The 14,874-nt window shown below is 36.1% G+C and overlaps 1 protein-coding gene across 4 annotated transcripts in view; it reads left to right on the forward strand.

Annotated features, from left to right (window-relative positions):
• Positions 1-14,874, forward strand: part of ASXL3 (ASXL transcriptional regulator 3) — a 136,903-nt gene that overhangs the window by 64,426 nt on the left and 57,603 nt on the right. For 2 of the 4 annotated variants that reach the window (XM_074576924.1, XM_074576920.1), the window contains 2 exons: positions 991-1,099; positions 10,689-10,810. In XM_074576924.1, the coding sequence (XP_074433025.1) occupies positions 991-1,099; positions 10,689-10,810 (231 nt within the window). Of the gene's footprint in view, positions 1-990; positions 1,100-10,688; positions 10,811-13,856; positions 14,485-14,874 lie in introns of those variants that run through there. The other 2 variants (XM_074576922.1, XM_074576921.1) reach the window with 1 other exon arrangement.

Consider the following 14,874-nt stretch of genomic DNA (forward strand, 5'->3'; position numbering starts at 1 on the left):
TGCAAAATTTTTTGCAAGTCTAATATAAATCAGCTTTTAATTTACAGATCGCATCATTGCTTTGGAGCAGGAATATAAAATAGTGATAGAATTTTGCCTTTATGCTATTTCTATTTCTTTTCCTCTTTATTTTTCTTTTTTGGTATGTATATGATGATTTCTGTGGGTGGAAATTTTTTTCGTGTTGTACATGATCAAACTTAGACGGGCTTCCCAATAGGAGTGGTGGAATGTGAGGCAGAGGTGAGAAACAAGAAAGTAAGATTATATGTTTGGCAGTGTAAATGTAGTCAATTAAAATTTTGGGCTGGGGGGAAGGATCCTTGGTGATTTATGACAGACTCATTTGATGTAAGGGTTTAAAAAATATAAAACTACATAGATTTGCCTGCTCCTTATAACTAAAAATTCTGTATCTGAGATTGAATTAATAGTTTTCAGAAGCTCTATTTCCTAATTTACTAAGAAAAATGCTGCTGTTGTTCTTTAAATCGGGAGATATTCTTGGCACAAATCCAGGTATTCACAATCACTCCCATGCTTGTGAGCTCCAGGTTGCTTCAGCTATTTGAATTCAGGAAACAGGCAAAGGCAGAAAAGAAACATTAAAGGATTTGTGTTTTGCTGCAGCATTATGGACACTCAACTGGAAAACTGGGATTTTTAACAGGCAAACAGGTCTGTTTCTGTTAAAAAAAAAAAAAAAAAAAGACAAGTGGAAGACCATGCATTTTATTTGACATTTTTTAAAAAAAGAGTATGTTATGACTTCACAGAAAAGCTTTTTTGTTTTTGCTTTGCAAGTTTTTTCATGAAGGTCTGTTTTTATGTCTTTCTCTGAAGTAACTCACAAGCATGTTTTATTTTATTCTGTTTTTTGAAATGTAAGCATGAGAGTACACTGCAGTAATCTATTTTCGGAGATGCAGCAGGATCATGATTGATTTTTTTCTTGTTAATTTTAGTTTTCTTTTTCTTCTTTAACTGTAGAAAGAAGAATCAACATGCCCTACTGATGGAACATTGGATTTAGGATGTGAATCTGAGTTAGATGGCACTGAAATGGCTGAGACAAATAATAATGGAGAAGAAAATGGTGGTAGGTGTTTTTATTTCAATATTAGAGGGCATACTTTGGGAAAAGAAAAAGTATTGTTTACTTAAGATTTTCATGGAGTGATTTCTAAACAGTGTAAGTAATGTTTTCTACTCAGTGGAATTATTTTTGAGTGACTCCCTCTCTTTTTTGGCCTTTTAAGGAAATCGGGAACATCAAATGCCTTTATTTGACTTACATTTGTAAGAGAAAATGAGTGATGCTGTGGGGTGTGGTTTGGGTAGGTAATTCTTTGGCTTACAGTGTTTTTGGTTTAGGCCCCACAGCTTATCAGGCTTCAGACTTGCAGTTGTCAGATAGACATCTCACTGATTTCAGTGTGGGCACGTGGGGTTGGTCCCTCAGTAGAGTTCTGGGTACAGGACAAGGGCTTGTATTTTTTTTGTTTCAGGCAGAGATTCTCCTGGGTGCCATGTTGACATAAAGACATGTTGAATTATCAAATCCTGTGCATTTTTTTTTCTCTGAGATAGTGACACACTGAAACATTGCAAGAAGTTGAAAATGGCAACCTTAGAAATATTTTTCCTTTTTGAGAGGTAATAACTACTCATAAAGAATACACTGTTCTTCAGTCATCTAAAATTACTTGCAAGTAATAGACATTAATATTCTTCTTATTAAAACTACACTCATGTGTAAAGTGAATGCTTTATTCAAAAATCAAGCTTCCCAGGAGCTCTGAAATAAACCTTTCCTTGATCAGTTCTTCTCTTCTGCTGCCCCCTCACAACCTGTCCTTCTGCTGGACTGCAGCCTGCTGTTTTGACTCACTTTGTATATGGTGAGAAGGTGTCCTGTTTACAACTAGGACATGAAAAAGCTCAGCTCATGGTGTTGTTCTGCGACAGACTTCCTTTTTGATCTTGAGCAACTTAACTAGCTTCCATGCTGCACCTAGTATTGCTTTCTAGCAGCATTGAAAAATCAGAAAATGCTCAGTGCCAGGAGTAACAGAATTACCTAAGACAGGTTGTTGTAGATCCAGTGGTGAAGTTTTGAAGCTCAGTGGAAAAACAAAATTCGAGAATTATTAAATGGGTCTGCTTCTTCATTTTCTTTGATATATTATGTCTAGAAGTTAACAGACCCTGCATGTGCAGTGGTTTTATGCTTAGGTAGTAGGTACTGCATGTATAAGTGAATATACGTATTTGTAGTTCTTCAACAGTTCCTGTCTGGTACTCAGACAATTTGTTGATGTACACTTCCCTAAATCTCAGGAAGAATACAGCAGTGAAAAGCGGTGTAAATACAGTTACAGGAAGGAAAGCAAAAGTTGATGTTACTTGTTATAAACAAATAAAAATCATGGCAAAAACCTGGTAATTATTTAGGAGTGGTAGGATGTAAATAAGGATGCCGGAATGCCAGAAGTAGAAAATTGCTGGGTTTTGACTGGGAGGAGGCTGCATACTATTTTCACAGTTTACAGTAATAAAAATAATTCTAGCACTTGTGGTGACATAAAAGAGCAGCTGCTAAAATTAAACATTTTCAAATATTTGGGGTAGAGCAGTAACTTACACCTAGATTGTTTTTAAAGCTGAGACATTTCCCTCATGTTCCATCTTTTAACAAATCTTGTAAAACTGCGATATATTTAACTTTTGAAAACAAGACATTTTACTTTTTTTTGATGTCATGCAGTAGGTATATTTAAAAAGAATAAGGGATGTCAATAGTGAGTCTATATTGCGTATAGAAAGGCCAATGCTGGATGTGATCAAAAAGGAATTGAAGACAGTATATCTTGTATCAGTCAGCTGATACAGAACATAGTTTTGTCAAACATGTTTGATAATAGCTTTTCTTGAGACTAGGAGTTTTGTTGTTAAAGGTATCTATTGAAATATATGTAGAATCCTGTAAGAGATTTCATTTACAGTATAGAATGCCTGGCTTGAAAAAAAGGACCATGCCTGAGAAATGCAGCCAGTTTTAAGTGGATTGAAAATTACAAATTATTAGATCTGCAAAGGTGTAGGAATCTCCATCCACAGTAGGTATTTTTGCTCTTCTCTTGAGGTTGTGATATGAACGCTCTTTATTCAATATCTTCGTAAATTCTTTTGGAAAAGTATAAAATCCTTCTTGATTAAATTTAATGATAATAAATAATAATGTTGAGACCCCTCTTGATTGCCTTGTAAATTATTACAGTTGAACAGCATGATTTTTTCAGACGTTAAAGTGAAGAAAAAAGGTCACAGTTGCACAGTGGAAAAACATACATTCAATAAATCAGTAAATCTGAAAAACATTTAAGGATCACGGTAGAAAATGAATTGAACATGAATGAAATGCTTTTGCTAATTAGTCCAATGCAGTTCTTGGACTATAATTCTGGTAGTACTGACTAAAGAATATAGGCACATTGTTTCCTTTGGGTATAGCAGTAGTTAAATGATTACTGGTGTATTACATTCATTATAGCTGTAAGAAGGAATTAAGAAAAATAGGGAAGGATTTAGAAAAGACGCATAAGAACTCCTGAGTGAACAAATGCCTCCTTTGCTCTGAGAAATTTAATGGGGACAGTCTAGTTGGTTTGTCAAAGGTGAGGCAGTGACTTGATCTGTTTGTAAATATTTGAGAAAAGGTATTTCTAAAGAAAATATTTGTTCTAGCAGGCCAAATCTAACAAGATGTCTAACAGTTAAAATTTTCACACTAAAGCTGGGATTTTTTTTTCTTTCCAGGAAATGATTCTGTGGCATAAAAATAACATTTGATTCAGTACAAAAAATGCCTTATGAAATTCTCTGACTTGTGTTTTAGAAAAAGTCAATAGATATAATGTCTCCTTTCAGCCTTAGTATGTGTGATATATCTGAGGATGGACATTGTTTGCACATTGTATTCTTAATTGCCCAATTGATTGCATTTTATTTGCTCTTGTTTCCACTGTGGTAGAGGCCAGAAGCCCCAGTTCTGACAGAGTGATCAGAAATTGTTTACAAAGAGTTTAAAAAGTGCCGCTTTAAAGTTAGCTGGAAGCAGAGGATGAAACCCTAAGCAGCAGCCTCAGTCCATTTGTGGGCGTTTAGATGATGGTCTTCAGCTTTTGGAGTAAAAAGTACCAGCTGACACTCAAACACAGAAGAATCACATTATTCACCAGCAGGCACATTTTTCCCAGTACAAATGCAGACTACTGAACAATTTTATTAGCATAATAATATAAAAATTCCCCACGGTTATAAACACATGACTTGGCGAAAGCTGTTCCTCCACATCAGTACTGCTAAACTGACAACTGGAATAGTCACACCTCAGGATTTTTCAGATGCTGTGGAGAAGTCTTTCTTTCCCCACCTTCTCTAAAGGCATATGTTAAACTCTTTACGCTACAGTTGATTTTATTTGGAATGGGATTTCTATAGAAGCAATCTAGCAGTCTCATATCTTTTTATAAATTCCATTTCCCTCAAATACAGGGGCAGCATGTAAAGATGCAGTCAGTAAAAGAATTAAAATCCCAATTACTGTTGCCTGGGAAAATGACGACTATAATATCCTTTTGCCCATCAATAGGATGTTCTGTTCTCAAAAAGCATTTGTCCCTAGGGTTTCTGAAGCCAGGGCTAATCCATCAGCCACGGAGCATAGTTGATTAAAAATTGTCTTCACGCAAGCCAATGGAATGCACAATGATGTAACTGTGGAGGAGGTAGCAATTCCTATGGTAGTATGACTTCCCTCCCCAGCCCAAACATAGGTTCTTGTGTTTGCCCAAATATGAGCAACATACGTCTCCTCTTGAGACACTTTGGGTTTCAGCATTTCCTAAAATTGCAAATTGCAAATGTGAAATGGCAGAATTAATTTCTTAGGCAGTTTTCTTAGAGATAGTAGATGAAATGATGGATGATAGAAGATCAGGTTCATGCTGAATCCTGAAATTTTGTCTTTGTAGCTACTGTGCTCTTGAACACTTTGTGCTTTTTGGACGAGGAAGCCACTAGGATAACTCCTGTAGTTAGGAATGAATATTCACCATTGTTTGAAACCTGAGTCCCGATTTAGATGTTCAGTTCCTTTCCTGGAACGGAATTTCTGGCAATTCAGGAAAACCTGTTATCCTCAGCATCTTGTCTCTTGGGAATAATATTGGATGAATCTGCTGAATATGTCCGTTGCGCATGGCAATATCTGGATGTGGGACAGGCCCTTCTAAAAACAGAAGGACGGTAACAGAATAGCAGCTCGAACATCCGCAGTTTTGGATGACACATCAGAAAGAGACAGTTTTTCACTTTTTTCTCTTTTTTTTTTTTTTTCATCTCCCCGCAAGTAGCTATAAAATGAAAATACTGTACCCAGGACTGAGTTTAACTTCTGTTTGTTTCATTGCCACTGGAGGGGAGTCATAAGAGTGAGAGAAGATACTGTGAAGCTTGAGGGAGAGATCTTTCTCATCTGCTTTTTTGCTGTACGGTGGAGTTAATGAGGCCTGAGAAATCGGTGGCTTAGTGATGACAGGCTGTATATTTTTAGTGGAAAATGTTGACTTCCTTTGGAGTAAGGATTCACAGTTTTCAAAGCTTTGTGAAATGTTTGGGCTCAAAAGCACGCCGAGAATATAATGTGATTCAGTGCAAGCTACCAAGCTGCTGTGGTATTTGATGTCTTTTTCCAAAAAATACTCTTCAATATTACTTATCATTTCACAGTGCTAGTATTGCTTTTCAAAAAGAATATTACAGTCACAGTAGTGCTCTTGATATGTGCATCTGGTTTTGCTTGCACTGGCGTACTTGTACAATTAACTAACTCCCAAAATGGTTTTCATTTTCAAGAGCTGATGGCAACAGTCGGGTTCTGAATTGTTCAGATTTTGCAAGTTGGGCTCTAGAGATCAAAGAGGGATGGAGGTGAATTACTCGATACATCTGTGTTGGCAAAGCATGACCATTTATGTCAATACAAGTATAGATCTGTGTCACCCAAAGAAAATATTGAATTCTATGGATATTTTAGAGAGAGATTTTGTGTGTATGTTTTCCTAAGGGAGTTCTCTGTGAAGTTTCGTTTCTCCAGAGTGTGTGCATACATTTTATGCTTGAGGTAGACTCTAGTCTTCAGCATATGGTAGTAATATTAATTTGTGTTTTTTTAATGTGGCCATTAGTAAACAATCCTTCTCATCTGCTGTGGTTTCTGTAACAAAGAAGGAAGTGAACTGCTGTTGATTTTACTGGTTTGATTTTAAATCAATATGGTCTGTCTGAAATCGGAATTAATTGTGCTATTTATTTTGGAAAAATAAGCCCCTTAAAGGACTCCAGAAATTTTTCTGTCCATCTAGTTACATAAATCTGTTTATAATTATTCCTAATAACTTTCAGTGGCAGTGAGACAGAATAATTTTAAGTTGTAGTCCTATAAAAATTGTTTCCTTGAAGAAACACATCTTCTAATATGTTTTATGTAGGTGTCGTATTTCTTGGTCGGGGAAGGTAAAAGATAATGAAAAATTACAGAGGTAGGCTATAAAATTTGAAGTTAAAAGATAGCATTGCTGATTTTTATAAATGATAGCCTTTCATAATAATTACCAAAACTGGTCCTGGAAAAATGGAAGAGAGGAAGTTATTTTAAATGGAGGTTGTCAAGAACATTTTTAACATGTTCATTTTGCTAAGTAATTCTCATTCTATCATTCATGTTAACACTCTCTGAACACTCACTAAGGAGGTCTTATCTTCAGAAACCCAGCTGCTCTTCCAGCTCATAACCTAACAGTTTATGGCTTAGTAGTTGCTTTTTGCTTTATTCCTTCACTCAGTCCTGGCCCTTGAAGAAGCCGACTTAAAGAATGGAGCCTAATTATTCTCCACTAAATGGAAATGCCTCCCATAGGCTTAAAACAGCTCTTGTTCTTTTTTCTACTGTAGCACTAATGGTGCATCCTCTTTTTTTCCTACCCAAATATTTTTCCTTCATCTGTTGCATTCTTTCAGCATTCTTTTTTTCCTCCCCAGCGTACAGTTTATTTTTAGCATTCTTTCCTGATAAAGCTTTTCAAGAGAACATGGATCTGATGATATCCATGCATCTTCAGTGCTTATGGACAAGGTAGTTGCAGCTTTCCAAAATTGTACGTATGTACAAATATCACCGTCTCTTGCTGAATTTGTTTTTCTTTTACTGTGTTCTTTGGTTTTCATAAGATATGCCTGCTCTGTTCTTAAGGCATTGTTTTTTTCACTAGGATCATCAATGTTCGTTTCAAACACTTAATTATTTTTGTGATATTTTCCCCTTTTTTTACTTCTGACCCGTTCAGAGAAAAGCAGTTGGACTTTATCCACATAAATGAACAAACAAATAAATACAGTTTTCTGTGGTCACAGGCATTGTAGTGTAGCGAGATTTTGGCACAGATTGATTTAAATCACTAAGTAGCAGAACATGTTTTAAACAATAAATTTATTCATTGTCTTATATTTGTATTTCATTTCCTACTGAAAAGTCAATTCATATTGTTTTGTAAACAATATCTTAATTATCCTCTAAATAAAGCCTGTATATCACTTTCAGTATTTTTTTTTGCTAATAAAGTGAATAGAATGGATAAGTTATTAAGCAATTATATAAATTAACATAATGTGTTTAGATTTTTAATGTTTGTATCTTCTACTTTTGGAAAGTAGGCAATGACGTATCTCTTATTTACTAGATGGTTAGGTTTATAGCCATTATTTGTATCAAGCTGGTTTTAAATGGAAATGGAAATTTAATTAAAACATGGAAAACAATATTTGAAGTAGCTTCTTACTATTTTAAGCTAATAGATATATGAAAGAAAATATTTATAATGTACAAAATATATTTTAGAAAGGAAGTATCATTTGTTGTTAATAAATGGAGTTGACTGTTTCTAATAACCATGTCATTTTAAATTTTTTAAGCAATGGACTTCAGCTGAACATACGTTTTTCTTTAAAAAGACTACAGGAAAAAGTGTATTTTTCAAAACTCTGGAGGAACTAGGTTTGGGTTGCACTAAACTGAACCAGTCTAGAGTGAGAGATTCCTTCTGTAAATGCAGAAGAGATTATAGGGATGGAAAGCTATTTATTGTTTCAGTGGGTTTCAGTTCCAGTTGCTTCACCCATTAGAACAATCCCTGTTCCTTGGTTTAACTTTGTTGTCAAAGCTTTAAAGAAACAGAAGCAAAAGAAACCAATACACTAGTACTATTTTTATGTAAAATTGAAGTAATGATAGAAATAAGTAGTATGGCATCTCATAGACCCTGGCACGATTTCAGGGTTCATTGTTAAAAGAAAAATGAATGGAAGCAGAAAATTAATATAGGGCTATGTTTATTTTTATTCCTGTGCTGTATCATGGCTTTGACATTAACAGTTGTAGTGCTGAGCATCATCAGTTAGTGTTGCCAAACCTCACCAGGATGAACTTTATCACCAAAAGAAATAGGGGAGACTCTTGGATAATATCCTAGATCCAGAGTAATGAAAATCAGAATTTCCCATTTAAACAAGAAGGTAATGGGAGTTGCAGGCATCCCAGAGAACAGGAATAGGTTTTTTGTGACAGGTCATGTTGTGTCCTCTCTTAGAAGGGACAGTTAAGTATGTAACAGTTTCCATTCTTTAGGCATTTTTAATTTTTTTCTGTTCTCTCCTTAACTCTGGGGTTTGTGTGCTCACACTATTTCTGTTTTTTTTTCTTCTGTACTTTGACTCTCAGACTTTGCCAGAAAACAGTAAAAAAATTCTCTTTGAAAGAAAAGACAAAAGCTGGGTAATTTGAAATGTCAGGTTTTTATTTTGGTGTAGGTGTTCTTTCTCTCAGGAGCTTAGCTATTGCAGTGATTTAGATTGTATAAACTAGCTGTTGTTTTCTGCTGACACTTCACTGCTCCTTTAAGTTGTCTTTTTTGATAGTAAGCTTTGTTCATCATGTGGAAAAGATTGATCCAAACCAGGTGTTGCTGTAAACTCAAAACCTGTTTTGTGTTACAGCTTCTTTGTATATTTTGACAAATCCTTCAAGTATCAGGGAAAAAAGTGACAACTATCAGTTATAAATCTTGTGACAAAATAGGTTTTGTCTTATCTGCTAATGAAAATTTTTAGTCTGATATGAAAATTATCTGGACACAATGCCAGTGCCATAAAACAGAGTGTATTCTCTGTTTTTGAGCTAAGCATTAATTCTTTTTTCTTTCAGTGTGAAAACAGATGTTTAATATCATATGCATCTTATGGTGGCCATTAATTCCTGACAACTAAATTGTCTCTATTCTATCTTTTTTTCTTACAAACACAAAGAAAAAATCACTACAATATTTCTTCTACGAAACATTGCTAAAGGCAAGAGAGTTAGAATGCTACTTCAGGTGTCTGCTCATCCCACTAAAGAATGGGAGGAGAAAACCATAGGCAAACAGAAACATTGGGCTAAAATTATTTCTGGTACGTGTCCATGCAGCTGCATGGAGTGTCTTCAGATTGTTCCAGTAGGTGTGCGAAGTATGGCAAACCTTGGAAAACCATATACAGCTGCAGAGCATTATAAGGAAGGTATGTCAGCATGCAAACCAGCTTTGAGCAGCGCTGGAAGACAAACTTGAATTGAGTCAGCAGAGGAGAATGGAAAAAAAAGTTGCTTCATTTCTGGATTCATGCTAGTGCTCTTTTAGCTGGGCTGTCCTAGGACACTACTGAGAGGAACAGTAATGCAAGGCATTAGGAGTGGAAAGGTTTTTACAGCCCTTTTAGTCAAGCTTGCTGACCACCAAGGCTACTAGGATCCTCCAGCTATTTTCACAGCTTTCATACCTGTTTAATAAAGCTGTTTTTAAAAAACAATTAATCAAATTTCCTTTTGTTTTTAACCAGGAGATTTTTTCTGTGCCTCACACATGTATTCAAGAGTCTGTTTAATGCAAGCTCTGTAGTATTTGTTCATTAAAACATGTATTATTTAGAAGGCAAGTAGCAGTGTGTATTACCTGAGAGACCAGAATTATTCTTTGCAGGATGGATATTCCGGTCTACTCTGTTAAACAGGAAAGTGTGTGTTCTTAGCTTTACTAAGAAGTACTTATAAAATAGATGAGTCTGGCTCCTAAAAAGCCATTACAATCTGGCGTGAAGTTACATATTTATAAATATTTTTAGAACACAGGGTCATCAGTGTCTTTTGTATAAATACACATTTAGACACATAATAATCCATTAAAAATGTCTTGGTGAGGAAGATAATTTTTGTCTAGCTTGTGTTCGAAAACCATATTTAAACTATTTCAGTTACCTTCTAGGACCTGAAAGGCAAAATATGCAAGGCCTCCAGAACTGCATAGAAAGGGTGTGATGAGGTACAAATATTTGTGAAGCATTGCATTTATTTAGAATATGGCAGCATTTTTAGGTCATCTGGACATCAAGATTAGTTGAATATCTTAGAGCGAGCTTTTTATTTTCCAGGCACTGGCCTTTTTTTTTTTTTCTTTCCTGTCCTCAGGACTTTCAAAGATATAGGGAATATAACCCCCAAAACAGTATTCTGATTTTTTTTTTTTCTTTTTATAAAGTTTGCCCAAAGCAGACATCTGAAGAAATGTCTTCCAATCGTGATTCAACCCTTACTAATGCACCGGTGCAAAGCAAGCTAGTATCTTCCTTCCAGCAGCACACAAAGAAAGCACTTAAGCAGGTAAGCTTGTATTGACTGGTAATCAATTGGCTTCCCTGTAGCATGTGTGTCAGTCTTATACGACTAAGATCTCAGCAGAATTTCAAGGCATTTCTGAGGATTTTTAGTGCTTTGTTTAGTGGTGTATTGCTGGGGTTTTTTTCTTCTTTTTTTTTTAACCAATGATGCAGTCCTCCTATTTATTGTGAGTTTGATGGTTTTGTAAGTGCTTTTCAAGTAAGCAGAATTGTTTATATTATCATCACATCCCTGCTTTTCCTGTGTAAGCATTTGTATTGGAAATTTTATGTGAGGCTTAAAATAAAAAAAAGATTTTGAAAGAGGTTCTGCAGATAGGTGAGAATCTGGGTATGCCTGCTGTTTGGTTTTTCTTTCATATTTATTGTATTTGACACTACAGTGTATAAAAATGGGGTATTTTTTGTTTTTTGAATAACTTACGATTTGGATGATTTAGCTTGCATGACAAGTAGTAAAGCTTGGCAAAAGTAGATGATTATTGAAAGATAGATATTAACTGAAAGCATAACAATGTGAAAATTATTTTCCAACAGTGCCAAATTAGTTCAGTTTTCATTCGGGCAAAGAAAAAAGAAAAAATAAAACACTGTAATTCCAAAAAGTTACCATTATCTCCTCTCAATTTTGAGTATGTAGGAATTGTTTTAGTCTTGTATAGACTACAAAAAATGAAATACAAGTTTTTGAAGTGTTAGAATAATGAGATGATGTTGTTTTAATATTTCTCATAACTGCTTTCTGAGCTATGGTTAACGGAGGTCTAGTATTTCATGGGGTAGTTTATTGCCGAGTTGTTGATTTAGGCTTAAGGTAAGCAAAGCCCATCCACATCTCCTCGAAACACTTAAGTATTTGTGCTTAGTTTTTCGTGTGGTTTGAGTTTAAAATTAATAGACCTTTTTCATTGACGTAAGGTAATCTTGTGCTTAGAGGCTTTGAGGACTGGGGAGGAAAATTAATCAGTGGGCACAAAGCAGCTCACTAACTGTGCGGGTAGTAGTGAAAAAGACACACGTTTTGGAAACTTCTATACTTTTTGCGATACAGGATGTCTTTTGCGATACACGAACTTTTTTAGTGGTGGAGGGAGCAGGCAAAGGGAAAGGAGGGGAAAAAAAGAGAGCAAAGCAACAAATGTTTGAACTTGTATAGCTGTTTAAACTCTACCACTTGTCACTTAGCCGATATATAGATTTGAGAATAATTTTTAAAAGGGCAAACTAATCAGAATAGCCTAATTAATATAAAAAGTCATAACATTGATGGAAATACTTGAAAACATTCCCTAAGGCGGTAGAGTTAGAGCAACATCAGAAAGTTAAGTAATCGATAAAAAGAAATTAGTTTTAATTAAGTTGATGGTAATTAGATCCTGTACTTCAGAGTATGAGAGTATTATTACAGCTATCGGTAAAATGTTTTCTCTATGTACAGTATTAGACAAATGGACATTTGTATTGTGGAACAGTAGAGGGTATTTGCTTTGTTTTCTCTGAAGTTTCAGGTGTTGGCTACTGCCATATACATGCTGCAGATTTGATTTAATTTGATATTGTAGCAGAGGTGAATTAATTTGAACAGCGATTTTATTTATAAAATTGCTGTTGGACATTTATTCTTTCACTTTCCAATCTTTCTATTGCTTTTATGGATACATAAGAACTAAAATTTGTACAAATAAGAACCTTTAGTACCGTTGAATACACAAGAAACTTTAGACAGTTATATGCAACACTCCTTCAGCTGATACTGACTTACTGGTTCCATGCTAAAGTAACAGAACGTGAGACATCAGCATGCTGTCAGGAAGTGCTTATACTATCTAAACATATGTGTACTGTATATATGTCGTAATGGGGTCTTCCCTAGCTATTGTGTTGGTTTTTTCTATTATTAAACAGTCTTCACAGAATGAAAACCTAGGAAAGAGTCTTTCAAACAGAGTCCTACTCAATTTATTTAAAAACAGTGGGTTCTTCACATTAACTTGGTCTGGTGTGTATTTGTTTTGGAATCCATTAAAATTCAAGTGAGAGGCGAGTTGATAATGTGCAGTACTGCTTGAAGATCTGAGCTAGAATTAGAAGATTTTCTCCACTGTTTATCTACTTATTAACCACTGTAGTCATATGTAATTCACTTTAAAGTATTATATGATGGATTTACATATGATTCGATTTTTAATGAATTGTAGAGGTATATTCCCGGGTTTAGGTTGCAAAGAGCAATCTCACATTTCCTTGTAACAGCCTGCATTTTTGGATGTTCTCATGAATTAAATTGGTCTCAACACTTCATTTCTTGAGCTGTGCTAGGAGCTTGGAGGAAAAATGGCATTTTCTGAGCCCTTGCTCTGGGTCTTGACTTCTCTCAGGTGGCAGTGGATCTGGAGTCCTTTGCAGGGGCTAGGGAGGTTTGCAGTTGCAGTGGACTCTCACAAGGTCTCTGTTATAGTTCAGAGCTTATCTCTTCACCTTTCAAAGGCTGGGCTGCCATTTTGGTCTGGAAACATTCTAGCTTCACTGCCTTCCACGGTGTCCTTGTTGGGAGAAAGGTTTTGAGTGTTTTACCACTGAGTGTGTTTCATTCTTCTTTTTCGTTTTTGAGGGAGTTTCAGTTTTGCTCGTGTATAGTACCTGAGTGTAATGTCCAGCAAAATAGTTCCCATTCATGAGGGTTTAGACACAAGAGTGTACGGTGTAAAGCTGCCTTTTATGCTTGGCTTTCTGACGGCAGATATTACAGATTTCTGTTTCCCTTTTGTTGTTGGGAGTGCTTGGGTGTGTGTGCCCAGCTGTTGCTGATCTAGTACCTTTGAAAAGAAGGTTTATGGCATGCTGTCACACGCTGATTTCCTATCAGTACTGATCAGTTCCATACTGATTTACTTCATTTTCACACTCAAGAGTTTTGGCATGCAGACCCATGTAAGGACCTCTTCCTGGGAAAGTACTGAACTACATCTGCATCTGCTAGCAGTGGTACATGGTCACACTACTGTGTGAATTGTTCTTGCTCTGGACAAGGCTAACTCAAGTACGGACATCAAGTCATGCCATAGTATCTACCATGCTCCTCTATGGTCCAGTTTCTGTTCCATTGACTTGAGGTGATACTTTTTTTGGAAGTCTTCGCTATGTACAGATCTGTCTGTATCTATCAAGATGTTCTTGGAACATTTCTCAGAAGAAACGATCATACCTGCAAACTGGCCTCACGTAGGTAACACTGAGCATGTGTGAATATCCAGGACATTGAGGTGGTGTTAGTGTCTGTTGGACTCTGATAGCCAAGTATAAGAGCACCTTGTCCATCAGTGTACCAGTTGTTTCCTGGGGCAGTACCAAGAGAGGATAAAGAACTTGAAGATGCACTATAACGATGTCTGGGATGATAGTAGAGCTCCCAGACGTGGAAGAAAATCCTGCCTCACTTTTGGCACTTTGGAATCAGCACCAAGAAGGGTACCCATAAATTTTCTGTTGGGAGAAGAGAAGGATACTCCATTCAGACTCAGGATCTGAATACAGACCAGGACATGTCTGAGACTGTGCTGGGCATCCAGATCTCTTTGTAGAGACAGAAACTCCAGAGACAGCAGCCAAGTGGGTTTGGGAGGAGAGAAGCTCAGGAATTAAGGGAATCTACACAAGGTATGTTACTGCCGCTGGTTTGTTTTGTTTTTCTTAACTTTGGGCTTTGTCTGCATGCTTGGTGGCTGGGTTCATATGTGTGCCACTATTTTATTCATAAGGTGGGTAGATGCAGATTTTTATTGAGAAGGAAGGCACCCATCTGTATGATTTGTTCTCATAGTAGAAGTAGCAACTCCACACCTTTTTTTCCAATGGATGTTGTCAGACCCCAAGCAGTAAGACAGCTATGGGGAAATTATGGTTTGGCTCACATGTTGCTTCTGAATTATAGGACGTTAGACCTGTACAGTTCCAAATAACATTTCAGGCTGAGTTTTCTAGCACAACTGTAATTATTATTAGAAACCACCCTACAACCTGAAGCAACACGACACTAAATTTCAGAAC

This window comes from Larus michahellis, chromosome 2 (genome assembly GCF_964199755.1).
Source record: "Larus michahellis chromosome 2, bLarMic1.1, whole genome shotgun sequence".
NCBI lineage: Eukaryota > Metazoa > Chordata > Aves > Charadriiformes > Laridae > Larus > Larus michahellis.